The 16,070-nt window shown below is 46.7% G+C and overlaps 2 protein-coding genes across 3 annotated transcripts; one reads left to right on the forward strand and one right to left on the reverse strand.

The window, feature by feature from the left end:
- The first annotated feature begins 2,140 nt into the window (after nt 1-2,140).
- Nucleotides 2,141-14,943, forward strand: P2RX5 (purinergic receptor P2X 5). 2 transcript variants are annotated; one of them, XM_042879761.1, is made up of 12 exons: nt 2,141-2,427; nt 4,126-4,276; nt 5,986-6,105; nt 7,092-7,167; nt 7,510-7,606; nt 8,036-8,116; nt 8,687-8,825; nt 9,293-9,429; nt 9,811-9,904; nt 10,449-10,514; nt 11,352-11,434; nt 11,865-14,943. In XM_042879761.1, exons 1-12 carry the CDS (start codon nt 2,291-2,293, stop codon nt 11,938-11,940), a joined length of 1,257 nt encoding a protein of 418 aa, XP_042735695.1. In that variant the 5' UTR covers nt 2,141-2,290; the 3' UTR covers nt 11,941-14,943. The 2 variants fall into 2 exon arrangements, with proteins under 2 accessions (XP_042735695.1, XP_042735696.1); XM_042879762.1 differs by having other exon boundaries at nt 2,144-2,427; nt 5,986-6,057.
- A 199-nt stretch (nt 14,944-15,142) lies between these two features.
- On the reverse strand, nt 15,143-16,036 carry EMC6 (ER membrane protein complex subunit 6). The gene is given in 4 exon segments (XM_042879764.1): nt 15,143-15,408; nt 15,410-15,709; nt 15,816-15,882; nt 15,971-16,036. Coding segments are annotated over 2 exon segments (333 nt in total). The 5' UTR covers nt 15,668-15,709; nt 15,816-15,882; nt 15,971-16,036; the 3' UTR covers nt 15,143-15,333.
- Between the last annotated feature and the right edge of the window lie 34 nt (nt 16,037-16,070).

The following is a 16,070-nucleotide window of genomic DNA, read 5'->3' on the forward strand; positions in this document are numbered from 1 at the left end:
GAAACACACCAGTAATCTTGCTTTCCAAGCAAGAAAATATAAAGATATGAAAGCTAAAAGATGATGAGAACGATACCTGCAAAAGCATGCGAGCAGCACTGCTGTCAGCATTAATTTTGCCTGTGTGGAGTGATATTCAGGATGTTCTGAGGTATGCTTGATTCAAAATGAAACTTTGTGTTCAAAAACAGCACTTGCAGCAGTGCTTCTGTTTCACGGCTCCAAAAAAACCCCAACAATCCACAAGAACAGGTGGGGTTGGTGGTAGATGGTCATTATGGTCCCTGCCAACCCAAGCTGTTCCATCAGCTTCACATCCATTTTTTAATTTGTGATTGGATCTGGTTGATGTCTTCAGCTTCACATCTTCACAGCTATAACAGGAAAACCTCTCTCTCAGAGCAGTGTTCTTTTCCTAACCTGTGTAAATCCTTTCTCAGATTAACTGACCTGGAAAGTAATTGCAAAAAATTTACTGTCTGTGTCACAGAGTAAAACCAGGCCAGGAGGCAACACACTGCTTAACTCTTAGCAAGTTTTGTAGTCTGATCGTAGCCTGTGCTGTCACACAGGCAGATAAGGAGGTGACTCTGGGGAAAAGGAGGATGGACAGAAGGATTTCTGGACAGTGCTGTATGGGCTGCCTTGTTTTCGCTGGTGCTTTGCTATGAACTTGCTTGCTTTTAGTGCAGTAGGAGCAATGCTGGAGGCAGTTATGAGTGAACAGGACGCGTATCACAAAGACATGGGATGTATTTGATATCTGCTCCAGCTGAAGAATCAGGACGAGCAGATGGTGTTTATGTGGGACTGCACCCGTGCTCAGAGGCACTGCTCAGCTGTCACCCAGCAGTTGATACCTGAAGAAGTGTTTGAACTCTGAGCAGAAGAGCAGGTCAGGTTCCTTTAGGATGCTCCTGCCTCCCAGCACCACCACTCATCACTTGGCTTTGGGCTCCAGGCAGCAGTGGGGCAGATAGGCTGAGCATGCATTTCTTAGTTGTTTGCATCGAGGAGAGCTGTGCTGTGAAACCCTTTGTTTGTGGGGCTGGAAGCAGGGAGTGCAGCAGCTGCTGGGTTAAAGAGCTCCGCAGCAGATTTCTGTTCCAGTTTTGCAATTGCTGGACAAAGAGTTATTTCACTTTGTATTAGAAACTCTAGGGATGGCTCTGGGATAAGAGACAAAATGAGGTTTTCTGAGGATATGGGGAGGAGGAATGTGTGCTAAAGCAGCCTTGGTAATGTGGCAGTGCTCTGCATATGCAGTGTGTGGCTGTGACCTGCTTGCTGGTCCTGTGTTCAGGTGTACATCACAGGTGTGTACTGAGTAATCTCAAGAGCATGGTGCACAAGAATGGGATCCTCCTTGCAAAGGGCACACTGGTTCACGTCTCAGCTTGCTGCTGGAGCTTCTCCTGGTGTGGAAGGACACATCTTTTGGCTGTTCTGCTGGGAGATCCTGTCTTACTTCATTTTTTACCTCAGAGCTCACTCTGTTCTCTCCTTAGCCAGGGGACAGTGTCCTCCATCCTCGTAATGGCCATTCAGTAATGGCTATTTCATGTTCTTGCAGACACAGGTGTCTCTGTTACACCAGGACTCATCTCTGTGCTGCCAGGTAGTAAACAGCTCTCAGCTCAGTGGTGTTAAATCTGCTCCTCTCCCTTCGGTACTGCACCAGGTGGCATGTCCTGTATCTAAATCCACTTGGCTTGGCACTCACTGTGCATTTGGATGACTGTGAATGATCTCTTAACTGCATCCACACACAGAATTTAGTTTCTAATCTAAATTGCTTTCTTTTAGCAGGATGATGGAGTGGCTAGGTGGGCATTTTGACTGGTAAGGGGTCAAGTTCTTGTCACTCATGTGAACAGTGAAGTAATTACAAATTTAAACTGCTGTTTTGCCATCATGCGAAGGCTGAGTGCAGGCTGTAATACTTAGCAGTGAGACTCTATGGCTCTGCAACACGGTTTTGTGCTATAACGTGTTTCATTATAAACATTTGGTGACTGGGGGAGAGAGAATGAAGAGAGAGGAGCTGAACTGAGGTGGGGGCTTCCCCAGAGAATGACAAGTCTGGAAAGCAGCAAAGCAAGGATGTGGTGTTATTGCAGCTGCCGGCTTCCAGCCTGAATGCTGCTGCTGGCAAGCAGCTGACAGGAGGGAGGAGATCAGCCTTTCACTCTGAAGGGTTGGTGCGTCAGGTTTCCCTGCAGAGCACGTGCAGATAACCGAGCTGCAAACACTGCTCTCTGCTCCAGCTCCAGTAGAGAGAGCTGGGAGAATGGGGCAGGTGTCTTGGAAGGGGTTATTTCTATCGCTTTTTGATTATAAAACAGAGAAATACGTCATTGCGAAGAACAAGAAGGTTGGGATTCTCTATCGAGTGGTGCAGCTCTCCATCCTGGCTTACCTGGTGGGGTAAGGATCACCCTCTATTAAACGTACTGCTGTGGTTGCATTTGCTTGCTGTGTTGTGATGAAGATTAATGTAAGATACTTCAGCTTACATTACAGGAATTGCTTGCTATGGTGCATGACTTTAATACAGATAACTGTGTTTATTTATAATGCTGGGATTTTGTAATACCTAATAAACGCTTATCTGATTTTTCACTGGCTGGAGATTGCTGGATTCGTCTCTACCTTCCAGATTAATGTATGATTAAAAATGGATCAAATGCCACCGTGGCTCTATACTGCATTATTTACTCCTTTATTTCTGTATTTGGTAGGAAAGGTGCCAAGCCTTAACAATTGACTCGTTAGAGACCATGACATGCAGGGCCAAGGTTGCTGAGCCATGAGACAAACCAAGCTCGTCTGCATGAAATGTTTGAGTCTGAACGAGAGGGAACCAAGCAGAAAGTGACAGATGTATCTGCTGGAGTGAGCTGCAGCCGCTGGGATTGCGCAGGGTGCAGCAGCATGCACGTCAGCTGCCTTGCATTTATTTCTGAGCACGGTTGGCATGGAGATGGGCAGAGCACCTCTCAGAAGAGGTTCTGGAGGCAGTCACTGATATAAAACAAACATGGCTGTACTCCTTGCTGCATGCAGGCTGAGATGGGGGGTCATCCAGCCTGTGTGATGGGCCTTTGCTTCTTGAGTTTCTGAGGCTTTCTAGAATGTGTCTGATAAGTCTTTTCCCTCTCTCTCTGAGCTGTGGGATCCTCTCACTTTTCTTTTGCCTCGTGCTTTCACCAATTATATATAGTAGAGTTATTTTGGCATTCTGGATTTATTTATAGAAAGGTGTACGGTTTCAGAGCTTCAGTTAGTGGGACAGTGATGCAGTCTCAATGCTCTGGTATGTATTAGCTGCTAAAGGAGGAGTTCTGTAGATAATGTTTCTGAGACCACATCCTGCATCCAAGAGGGACAGTGCAGAGCAGCGACCGTGAATGTCTAGAGGACATCCGGGCCAAACTGACAGTTTGCATTCATGGACGTCAGCAGAGCTTAGGCACTGCCTGCAGCACGGTGCCTGCAGTGCCTCCTCTGTGGCTGGGGACGTACAGCTGGTCATGGAAGTGGTTGGCATTAGCCTGGTGCTGCCTGGCTGTGCACGGCTCCCTGTTCAGAGGCTGTCCAGCCTGCAATCATCAAACTCCTCTGGATTGTTCCTTCTGTATAGCTGCCTTTCCTCACAGATTCACTGAGGAAAACTTAAGACTCTGCTTTTGAGCCCTTCTTGGGGAGAAAATGCAGCGTTCTTGGGAAAATAGGGAAGTGGGACAGTTCATAGGAGTGGAGACTGTTATTGCTCAGGTCTGGCACAAGGGGAAGAGCAGTGTGTGTGAATGCTGCTCAGCTCCTGAGATGGCTGCCTTTGCTCTCTGTATGCCTTAGTGCAGTCTAGCTCTGTGAAGGGGAGCTGTGCCAGCAAATGCAGCCTGTGTCCCTCTCCCAAACTCTTCCTCCAGAGCTGTAGGTAAGCGCAGCCTATATCAAGCAGTTCATTCCGAATTTAGGAGTCCTCCAATAGTAACAGAGGCTTTGATGTCATTCACATGTTTTGATTTGTCCTTAAAGGTTCCTTGGCCTTGGTGTAAACCTCTGGCTAGATTGTTCCCTGATTCCACTCACTAACATTGCTGCCTGCTCTGCTCTTCCCAGGTGGGTGTTTGTTGTCAAGAAAGGCTATCAGGATACGGACACATCCCTCCAGAGCTCTGTCATCACCAAGCTGAAAGGGGTGGCGTTCACCAACACCTCGGAGCTGGGGGAGAGGCTGTGGGATGTTGCAGACTACGTCATCCCTCCACAGGTGGGAATCATGCTGCTCCTGTTGTGTCTGCCATTCAGGTAGAAGCGCATGTTTCAATCTGGCTGCTGGTGGAAAGGCACAGGTCTTCCTGTGAGAAAACTATAGGTGGGCTACAAGATAGCAGTGTTGTGCCTCCTCTTATGTCCTTTCAGCAAATATATAAAGAGCCTTTCTTTCTTACAAAGGACGATATTTGATAAACAGAGCCCTTCAGCAGCAGTCTGGTGGATTTCAGTGGGACTGCCCAGCTGAACCTCCTTTAGAGGGCTGGAGCAGGCATGCATGGGGCAGCCCAGAGGAGGGAGACGATGGAAACAAATGTGTTGCAATTTGAGTGATGAGACTTGCTTGAAATGGATCTGTCTAAACTTGCCTTGCTGCTTCCTTGGCTTAGACAAAGTGAGATGCAGAGTTGATGCTTTAAGGGGAAGATGCCAGCAGATGGGCCTGCAACTGTGTTGGCAAGCTGTACTTGCTAGGGGCTGTTTGTTTGTGTGCTTCCCTGTTAGCAGCTGGCACGTGTGCATGAAGGGACATGAGAGTAAATTCAGGGTTCTGGGCTGAAGACTGCAAACTGAACAATTTGTACCTAAGACTTCACCTTCATTCTGCAGTTCGCTCAGATCTGTGGGTTTGTGTGCTGCATCTCCACCAGTTTTGATGCAAAGCTCACTGTCAGCTGTTGATCTCCAACCAACGTGGGCTGTGCAGCAGGAAGGCCAGGCAGCAGGCTTGTGCTGAAGCTGTGTGGGAGCCGTGGGATCTTTCGCAGGTGGCCGGTTGTGCATACCCAAAAATGAAATGGTGATGCTGATCGGTATTTTAACTTGTCAGATGTTTCTCCTGTGACCAAAGTGCTGGTCTCTTTATCATGTGTTGGCTTACTGGGAGTCACTGCAGTGTGGCACACTAGGTAAAGATTGCTAGCTTTGCTTCTGAGCCCCCTAATGTGGATATTTGTACTATGGCATCATGAATTCAGATGTGACTGGGCAATCAGGCTACAATATTGAATCCAGCGTAATGATAGTGATGTCAGACCTTGGGCTCACAGTAAAACACGGGAACTTCCATAGGCTGTGAAAGCAAATATAGATGTGTCACGGAGCTTTGTTCTATGGGCTCAGGCTTGTAACAGCACAGCTGGGGCAGCCAGCCCAACCCTGCCTGAGAAAAGTTCTGCAGTGGGATGGAGCCTGTGACCCCTGGTCAGGCACTGTGTCCCTTATTGAGAAGGATGGTAAGTGATTGCTGAGTGGGCAGTGAGGCCAAGCTCAGCAGTCCTGCTCACCAAATTAAGGCAGATTCTGAAGCAAAACGCCTTACGCCACATAGACCCACTAAGATGTAAGTCCTTCCACTCATAAGGAAGTTGTCTCATCAGACTTTTCATGTATACAAAACTGTATAACAGAAGCAACTTAATCTAGTGGATGATAACACCTTAACCTGAGAGAGCTGCAACTAGCTTTGCTTTCAGCCCTCACCTGCTTTTTTGTGACTAATGAAATCATTGCTCCTCTCTGTGTCAGAGCTGTGTGAGACTGGCAATACCCAAATTCAAGCAAACACTGAAACAAACAGCTTTGCTGTATCCTACCTTGAAAAGCACAAGAAGAGGAGGAATTGTTACTGTTCTGCAGGGAACTTGTAACAAGTTCTTTAAAATAGGTTTTTCTAACACTTCTGCCTTACTTTGTTTATTCTAGGGTGAAAACGTCTTCTTTGTCATGACAAATTTGATTGTGACCCCAAACCAGAGACAAACCACGTGTCCTGAGGTAGGAAGAACTGAGTCCTTTGGCTCCCAGACCCCTACAAAACTGGGGGTAAGACCTGGCAGAGGACGCAGCAGCGAACACGGGAAGGATAGAAGGCGAACGCTTTTTCTCTGTAGTATGCATCGGTTAGGAAAATTGGACTGATTACTTAAAACCTGGAAGGTTCATCTCTCTTAATTTCCAGAGGCACTGATCATGTAGAGGCTTTAACTGAAGGTGTTGGATGTCTGCCTAGCTGGAGATGAGACTTGAATAGTGATTGGTCAGGGTCAGAAAAGGTCATGGGAAAACAGCCTGGAGGTGATTTAGTTTGGTTGTGGGCAAAGGAGACATTCTAAGAGGCCCCCTGTGGGAAGGGCTGAACGTTCAGGCTTTCACTACCTTCAGGATGTGTGAGAATACTTAGTGCTTTCCAGAATGTGCCTTACATTTTTACATGATTACAAGTAAATATTTGTTTACGTGTCCTCCATGGAATCATGGTTCAGAATGGGCTGAAGCCTGGGGGACGAGGATGCTGGCATTCCAAGGAGCGTTGTTGGCAACATAGCAGTGATAAATTTTCCTTCACAGAAAGATGGGGTAATCCAGGCTGTCAGCACAGGTTGATTGTGAAGGACACGGCTGTCCTCTAGTGGCTGCGTTAACCCAGCATGCAGCCAGGAGCAGGGTAATTTGAGGGCTCACCACAACTTGCAGCTTAAATCAAATATACAGTTATCTCTTAACGAGAAATGTGGTGGTCTTCTGCTTATTTTTGTTGAGTAGTGGAAGATGTTGCTTGCTTGGCTTCTTCCACAGCTTGTCCTTCTTTAGATTGAGCAGAGACCTAAAGCAAGACTTCATAGCTGAAGCATGTTGTTGCTGGTAATGTGACATAGCCAAGTTATTTGCACACTGCCTACTGTTGGTGCTCCAGCTGCTTGTTTTCACTGATCACCATTCTGTAGAGGGTTCAGTGAAATGCATGTAGCTCTGCTGCTGTGTGTCGTGTCCTGCCACAGTTCTCACTCCTGTCCTCTTCTGCTTTGCAGAGTGTAAACATTCCTGATGCCTTGTGTTATGAGGATGAAGACTGCCCTGCAGGGCAAGCAGTGGTGGCTGGTAATGGTAAGGAAAGAGACCCTCCTCCTGTACACCTTCTGGTAGAGGCAGGTTCTTTCAGAGATCGGCCGGGTTACAACCCGGGAGAGCTTTGACTTCAGACAGCAACAATCATTTCCTTTTCTTTAAGACACTTCCTTGTTTACAGCTCTCTGATGGCTGGGCAAAAAGCACCCCGGGCTGCTGAGAGCAGCAACAACAGAGGGGCTGTTCCAGCTAAGAGGGCTTTTCACAGCAGGGAGGAGGGCTTAGGGTGGCAGTGAAAAGCATCTGATTTTCATCTACCCTGCAGGCAAGGAGAGGGAGCAGCTGCTTTGAGTGACCTTTTCTGTGCTGTCTGTGCTGCAGGGGTTAAGACTGGCCGTTGTTTGAAAGACAGGGACAACATCAGAGGTTCTTGTGAGGTATTGGCCTGGTGCCCAGTGGAGAAAAGATCCAAGCCCAAGTACGTGGCTGTCCTATGCTGTTTCCAAGCTTGAGTTGCTTGGCTTGTGTGTCATTCAGGGTGGTGTCTGAGTTCCCACTGCTTGTTTGCTTGCTTGAATATTGGCTGTTCCAGAGCAGGAGGGAGCCCTGCTTGGCCCCCAGAAGGACTGGCCCTCTGCTCACCTGCTTGGCTCACTGGCATTCCCAGGGCTGTGTCCAGCTGCAGTGTCCCCCCTCGCCTGCATGCTCCTCACTAACATCTTGCTGGCAGTGTGGGGAGCTGGGTCCAGTTGTGGAGGTGTGGCTGCTGAAGCCCTATGCTCTGAGCAGCAGATTCACCCCTGGAAGCAGCACAGGATAGTACTGAGCTGTTTCTTAAATGGCAATTTCAGTTAAACATGTAAGCAGAGTACAGATGTAAAACATGGAACAAACCCTTCTGTTCCAGGAAACCACTTCTCGCCAGTGCAGAAAACTTCACTGTTTTCGTCAAGAACTCGATCCGGTTCCCCAAGTTTAAATTCTCCAAGTAAGTGCAGGTGCCCAGAGGTCCCTGTATCTTCTCCATCACAGAGCCAATAACCTTGTTTTGCTCCACTATCCTTCTCCTCCCTGTGGCTGGGGTGGGGAAATGAGTGCTTCCTCTTCTAAAGCATAGAGGGAGGCCTTTGGCTTGGGCTGGAGCATCTCGGGGAACAACTCAGATAAGGCTGTCACCAAATGTGGTCTGTGATAGCTCCTGCAGCATGAGTTGAGTTGGGGGAGAGCTTCTAAGGCAATGGGTGTGTTCTACAGCCAGTGCACAGTCAGGTTTCTGAGCTGCTTCTGCTCCCAGCTATTCCTCTTCTGTATAAATGAAGATGTGATCAAAGTTGGGAAAATACAAATTTGAAGCATTGTTTGCATTTGCTACTGCAGCTCTTGCTCCATTAAGACAGAAGTAAGGAGAGTAGAAAGAAGTGTGGCTTTGCTGTTCTGACAGGCTCAGACAGACTGAAGAGTGCTGAAGAAATCTTTCATCTTCACAGCCTTGTGGTTGTAGGCTGTGTAGGCAAGCAAAGAGGGAGACAAGATGCCTTCCCCTCTTCCCCACATGTAGGATGAATGTGCTGGCCACCAACAATGAGTCCTACCTAAAGACCTGCCGCTACAGCAAGGAGCATCCCTACTGCCCCATCTTCCTTCTGGGGAACATCGTCAGATGGGCTGGGAATGACTTTCAGGAAATGGCTTTGGAGGTAGGAGTACCCTTCAAGCTTGTGTTTCTGCTGGCTGTACTGCTTGCTGGGTGGCTGAGGAGAGCCACTGGTGACTGCCCAGGACTTTCCATCCGGGCTCAGGGAAAAATGGAGATGCTGTTTCTTAAAATCATGCTGGTTCCATTTATCCTGTTCCTTGGGAATGGGAGACAAGAAAATGTGTCTTTTCTGGAAGAATTGGAAAGGGCAGTTTTCTGTTATTTGGAGCTCCCCCCCGAATTGTTACAGCTATTAATGAAAACAGGGTGAGAAGCCTCTTCCAGACTAGGGTTGTGTGTTCAGTAATGTGCTTATTATTATAAAAATGAACTTAGCCCATCCAGAAGCGTTTGACCAGAAATGCATCTATTCTTGTCCCTGGGGAAATCTCACTCAAGGATTGGGCAAACCTGAAACAGACTAATTGAACTAAGCTTGAACTCACATTGTCTCTCTCTTTCATTAAGGGTGGTGTGATAGGAATTCAGATTGAATGGAACTGTGATCTTGATAAAGCCCCTTCTGAATGTAATCCCCACTATTCTTTTAGCCGTCTGGATAACAAGTTTGCAGAAAAGTCTGTCTCTTCTGGGTACAACTTCAGGTAAGTAGAAAGGAGAAGCACGTCAGTTATGACTTCTGGCAGTCCCTTCTTCATTGGTGTTACCCACTGCTCATCTGCCTACAGCAGCAGTACGTTTTCTTTCCATACTTCATGTGGCAATGAGAAAGGAATGTCCAAAGAAGCTGTAACTGCTACAACTATGGGTAGACACTTCCCCATCTGAGTGGCTTTCTGTTGCCATCAGCTAAGAAACACCATACTGAGAAGGGCCTGACTTGATGGCCACTCGGAGCCACACTTCACAGCTAAAGCTGTTTTTGATAGGAGGAATAGATCCATTGGCACAGAAGGGTGAACTCAGATGGGTTCTAGTGTGTGGGGGCAGATGATGGAGTTAAAATTGGTATTGTTCCATTTCAGGTTTGCTAAATATTACCGGGATGCTGAGGGGATTGAGTACCGGACACTCTTTAAAGCATATGGAATCCGTTTTGATGTGATGGTGAATGGCAAGGTGAGGTTTCAGGCCAGAATATTTGCTAGCCTGGAGAAGAAGCAGGGAGAAATTCCTCAGTGAAAAAGCAGCTTCGGGATGAGAACAGCCTGTCTGGCTTGTTGTAGGAAAGAGGGCTTGTCATTCACCCTGCATAATAAGGGAGATGACCAGGAGTGCAGACAAGGTAAAGGTCAGCAGTCTGCACCTCTTATACCTAAAAACAGTCTCATGTAAAGTCCAGCAAATGTAAAAATGCTCCACAGACTTGTTTAGCATGTCTGCACTAGCAAAGAAGCCTAATCCAGGGATGATGCAAGCTCAGAAACACAGCCATGAGCAGTTGGAGTTGAGACGAACAGACCTTTAACTCTGATGACTGTTCTCTGCAAATCCTTGTATGGTTATGCCTGCCTTTTGCTAACAGAACGCACCCATAAGCACCAGCAGCTTCCCAACAAAACACACCCACAAGCACCAGTAGCTTCCCTCTCTAATACCAAACCCTTACGCTTGTTTCTCGGATTGTTTTCAGTGAATATTTCATGATTTGTTTTTCTTTTAGGCAGGGAAATTTAACATCATTCCCACTGTCATCAATATCGGTTCAGGGCTAGCTCTCATGGGAGCGGTAAGTCGAGGTATTTTCTCAAAGTAACATAATGGGACCAAGAGCTGCTCTGAGGATAAAAAGGGACAATTTGTTTAATTATCTTCTCCAGCAGGATTTTTACTACTTTGGCTGCTCAGTGAGTTGTGTGTCTGTGTCCTGTCTTGAAGGCTTCTGTTAATGTACCTTGTAGTCTAAATACCCCTAATATTACATGGTACATGAAAGAAAATGCAGCTCCTACAAGTTATTTTTCTTCAATTTTCATTACAAATTAAATCTGAACATTTCCTTTTCTACTTTAAAGATGAAACATGGTAGTGAAAAAAAGAACCCTGAACTGTGTTTGTTGATTACCATGGTGAGGGCAAACACAGTTAAGTCTGATGTACTCAAGTACTGCACCCTGATGACCCCGAAATACTGCAGGCACTGTTTTTCTCCATGCCTGCCTTCCAGTTCCAGTTATGCATTATCTCTGAGATATTCCAGCATTTAGTAGCTCACTTGTAAGCTCTGGCTGTGCGATGCCTATTTCAACACAAGCAATTGAAGAGAAGATTGAGGCAGCAATTGAAGCATTTGTATAACAGCAGATCTAAACTGTCCCTGCTTAAAAAGTGTTCCTCAAATGCAGTGCAAAGACCATAACATCTAAGCAGCTATGGAGAAAAAAATACCTGAAAGAGAACTTGGAGCAAGCAAGGATGAATAACTGCAGGCTGAGCATGATAACCAGGAGGAGAGCTTGTCAAATGTACAGGCTGGAAGTATTTGGGGGCAGGGACAGTGGTGGCCATTGGCAGAGGGAGATTTGTTCCTTGTTAGTGGCCATGACAAATTCTTTCTGTTTTGCAGGGAGCTTTCTTTTGTGACCTGGTGCTGCTCTATCTGATTAAAAAGAGTAACTTTTATCGAGGCAAAAAGTATGAGGAAGTAAAGTAAGTGCCCTTGGCTTTTGTGTTTAAACGTAATGGCTTTATGACTAATAGAAATAGGAGATAGTAGAATGCAATAAACATTAGTGGCAAACAGAGAGTAATTCCAGGAAATTACATTCCTCCAAATGAGTTTAGCCAAGTTACTCCCTCACTCCACAATTCATCACTGCAATTAGCTAGGGGAAAAGGGAAGTTGCAGAATCACGGTTGGTCTATAAATGGCCTTGCACTGTCAGTCCATAATGACTGCAGATGGAACTAGGCTGACTTCAGGGTCTCCAGAGCCTCATGAAACTGAGAACTAGAGCTTTAGTTGTGATGGCTTTTGTGGTAAGGGGGGACAGGCTGGCTGGGAGCATCCTCCTCACATTGTCTCCTGAAATGGAAACAGCCTGCTTGCTTTTTCTGTCATCTTTGCTTGTTTCCTCAGGTCCAGTTCCAGGAAGTCATTGAATAGCCCTACTCTGAATGGGAATCAGAGCCCAGACCAACTCGGTGGGCTCTAGACATGATGATGGGTCTGTCAACTGGAATCATGTTCCAGGAAAACTACACAGGTGTGAAATGACACTGGGACTGGGAGGTGGAGCTACCCCAGATCAGATCTACCATCCATTATTGGGATTTCCAGAGGAAAAATGTCCTTTAAAGAACACCCTGTTTTCCCTGAGACGTTCTCTGATATCTTGAGCTTGCAACACCTGTGTTCGTCACTATGGATTTATAAAAGGATTTTGTAAGAGGAAAAAGAAGGCACCAAATGAATGTTTTTATATCTATTGATAGATCTATCCGTGCCACCATTATTCTGTGGCTGTGCTTTGCTTCCAAGTGCAAAAGAGGAGTGTTGTGAAACACCACTGACATTTTCAGGAGGGTCGTGGCCAACAATAAACTCGTCTCCTGCTCCGCCAGCTTGCAGCCACAGCTCCCAACTCTCGCTTTTCTTATTTGCAAGATTAGATATAAAGCAGCAGGACTGCTCTTGTCAGGAAGTGCAACGAAATGCAGCATTGCAGAATTGTAGCAACTGTGTCCAGAAGAAAGTGGTTCATCATCCTGTACTGCCCAATTACTCTTATTGCCCTGTTTTTGTTGTAACCATCAGAGCTAGGAGCGGTGCTCCTCCAGGGAAAGCCTTTACAACTGCTGCAACAAGGTGCTCTGCTCATCTCTCCTGGGAACGTCCCGCAGCAGTGCCTGCCACAGCTCTGAGTGGAGAACCAGCTACCTCATCTGCTACATAGATTCTCCGTTTATAGTTATACCCAAATAGCCAGTATTTCAGAGGACAGAAAGGATGACAGCGTGCAGAGGAGTATTTTATGGACAGGGAGAGTATTAGTAATATTAGTAGTGCTGTGGAGATTGAAAAGTGAAACTCTGTCAGGTCAAACAGGCTTTGCTGGGTTCTTCCAAATGCAACAACAGAAGGAAAAAGTAGAAGACAGATGTCCACTATTCTAACATTTCAGTATCTTCCAAGAACCACAGGTGCTTCGTTGTTTCTCAAGAGAAAACTAAGTCACTGCAACCCACTTTGTGAATTTATGCTCAAGGAGGGATGCAATTACTCTAAGAGGAGGAAAATGATTACAAAATAATGTTATTTTCTTTTAAAGTTTGGATTTGCTTGAGCTGACAGGAACTGACTCACTAAGGCGGTAGGTGAATATTCCTCTCTTGGAAATATTAGTCCTTTCACAAGGTTTAAAGGCCTCCTGCTGCAGTGTCCTTGCTAGGACAGTTGTAGGGAGGATGGCATTGCAGGTAGCTGCTGTCACCTGCTGTTACACACAGATGGAATCAGAATGCAACACCTACCTCTGCTTCAATTTCTCAAAAGCGTTTGTTCTGAGCAATTTTTGTTTTGTTTTGTTTGGTCTAAATGAAAACTCACCTTTGCTAGAAGTGGCAAACTTCCAACTCAGTCATTAATAGCAAACACCACCCAGTCCAGTCTTCTCCCTCTGCTCCAGCTTCTGGGCAGATGTGAGTAAATATCAACTAGTCAAACATTTAGCTAGAAAATGGAATTAAACACTGGAGTGACAATAGTTTAGGATAAGCTACATACACCTGGTGCTGTATTTATACTGAAATCCTCCCCTTTGACCCAGAACTCTTGACAGATATGCAGCACCCTGCATGTAATGGATAGATGACACTAGCCAGGCCTACTGGAACTACCCTGCCAATGAAAAAACACAGAGCTTTTTCTACCAGGGCCAGTTCTATTTAAATAGTTTCTAGATGGTAAAACATGTAGTAAACCCACACGTGACATCAGGCCAAGGCGCAACTCAGAGACCAGATAGTTCACCATAACATGTGAAGCTGACTGTGCCCAACTGAAGCCAATGCTTCAACTTGGCAGAATTATGTCCTTCTTAGACAACCAAAGCTTTTTCCTGAATTTAAGTCTTTGCAGGCTTCAGCATCCCCAAAACTCACTAGAATATCTCCCTTAGTTATAGCATTCATTTGCAGTTAATAACAATTGCAGTTAATAAAACATAAACAGCTTTCCTCTCAGGATCTTGTTTGATGTTTTTTTTTTTGTATTTGAAGTACAGCAATAAGGTTTGTCACTTTGGGGCAGTGCTCTGTTAAGACTCTGCTGTAAAATATATTATTTAGGTTGCACATGCCAGTATCCTTTGTGATGCTTATGCAAAACAATTCAATTAAGGGTTTAGAGTGTATTTCAAAAGTACAAGTCTAAACATACTAATTAATGTGCAAAAAGCAGCAGATGGCATGAAAAAGCATACTAGTGAGGGAGTTAAAGCCTTGACTGTTTTTTCTTCCCCAAAAAGAAACACAACTTAGGCAATGCTGACAAACCCCATTTTTGTACAACCCTGTCTTTTGTGAGCCAGAACTCAGTTTTTCTGTAAAATATTTTTGAACACCGAACCTAATGCTGTAAAATCTTTGTATAACAAACAGGTAATATTTTATAGTGTTCTGGTGAAGTGATGACCGACCCAAAGACCAGACAGCCAGATGGCACAGGGTGTGGTTGTAGAATATGTGACAAAACCCCGTCGCTGCACAAGAGTTTGCTTGCTGCTTTCAGCTGAAAGGCATTAAACAGCATTTGCACAAGCAGCTCCAGAGCAAAGAGACTTCACTGCTTTAGGGGGCAATCAAAAGTTCCTTTCAGATTCTGTCAGACAGAGTACCACAACAACTGTAACAGCTGCAAAAAATGCCAGTGGCTGTAACAAGTGGGTTCAGTACAGACTGAGTTGCAGGTAATTAGACACTGAGTGTATTTAGGTGCCTGTATTTCATTGGACACAATGGTATTAAAACAGAGCCATTGACTTGGAAGAGCATTACTTATTGACTTTTGTACATGCAGTGAGGAGTATCTGTGACAATGTCATTTATTTATAGTGTGAACATACAGCAACTGTGGAAGTTAACATTTGCACTAGCATTTCAAATACATTTCTGTACCAAACCTTTGTGTACATTTAATTACATGCTACTGTGAAATACTTCCTCGTGTCAGTGGCTTATTTTTATAGTGCTCTGTTTGCATGTAGGGGCAGGCAGCCACAGGCAGTAACTGGTATTTCTTACCCACAGTGCACAGGATGCAAGGAACCAAGGTAGTCAAAACCTGCAGCTGTGACTGCAGTTAAGGACAATAAGTCAATCCTCTGCCACCAAACAAACGCTCATGGGAGGCATCCGTGTGGTTTCACATTCAGTTTAATTAGAACAATACTACTGATTCATTTGTACGTGGACATAATTTACTGACAGTATGAAGGATACAAGCAACAAACAAGTTTAAAAGGTAAGCTGGCCTAGTTGTGTGGGTGATGTTTGGCAACAGTCCTCCTGCTTCATTAAAAACCACCGTGGCTACCACAGCCGTTGTTTCAGTAGACGTGAACCATGCCGTACAGGAAAGTCCAGAACAGGACGTAGGTGAAGAGCCCTCCTATGAGCCCCCCCCGTGAAAAGCGGCCTTCGGGATTTAAAGTACTTATTCCATCGCCGCCCGGCTTTCAGCACCAGGAGCACGGAGAGGAGGACGGATGCCAGGAAGTAGAAGATGAAGCCGTGCAGGCCCGTCAGCCCGAGGATCCCCGCCGTGGCTCCCGACAGGGCCGACACCGACGTCCGGCAGTAGTCCAGGATGGCCGCGTTCCCGCGCACGGCCGCCTCGCTGATGAACTGCGGCCCCTCGCGCTTGGCCACCACCGCGGCCATGGCTCCCAGCCGGGCTCCGGGATCTCCTGGCTCCCAACTGGGCTGGGGGAGAGCAGACGCGCGCTGTGCCCGGCCCGCCGCCTCCCCGGGGCCTGCTGAAGCGGCGCCTCCCGCGGGTCCCCCCGGCACCGCCCGCCCCGGCCCGTACCTCTCATCCACAGCCGCACACTGCTCCGCAGAGCCCTCAGCCGGATCCGACCGTTACGCTTCGCGCCCTGCCAGGGGACACACGGTACCCGTCACCACAGGCCGGCCCCGCCCGCACGGCTGGGATAGCCGAGGTCGCCTGCGGGCCCAACTTACCCCCGCGGCGGCACCGCACGCCTCCCCACCGGAAGCTCCTGTCAGCCATCTTGGCGCGGGGGGCGCCGGGAAAGCGAGCTCACTTCCGGCAGGAGCTGCG

Source organism: Lagopus leucura, unplaced genomic scaffold (assembly GCF_019238085.1).
Source record: "Lagopus leucura isolate 7727_CA_CO unplaced genomic scaffold, USGS_WTPT01 Super-Scaffold_100024, whole genome shotgun sequence".
Taxonomy (NCBI): domain Eukaryota; kingdom Metazoa; phylum Chordata; class Aves; order Galliformes; family Phasianidae; genus Lagopus; species Lagopus leucura.

Bases quoted from the DNA above. Each gene is read 5' to 3' on its own strand.
- P2RX5 (XM_042879761.1), top strand. From the start codon at position 2,291: ATGGGGCAGGTGTCTTGGAAGGGGTTATTTCTATCGCTTTTTGATTAT. The intron at 2,428-4,125 runs GTAAGGATCACC...TGCTCTTCCCAG, and splicing joins ATCCTGGCTTACCTGGTGGG to GTGGGTGTTTGTTGTCAAGA. The intron at 10,515-11,351 runs GTAAGTCGAGGT...TCTGTTTTGCAG, and splicing joins GGCTAGCTCTCATGGGAGCG to GGAGCTTTCTTTTGTGACCT.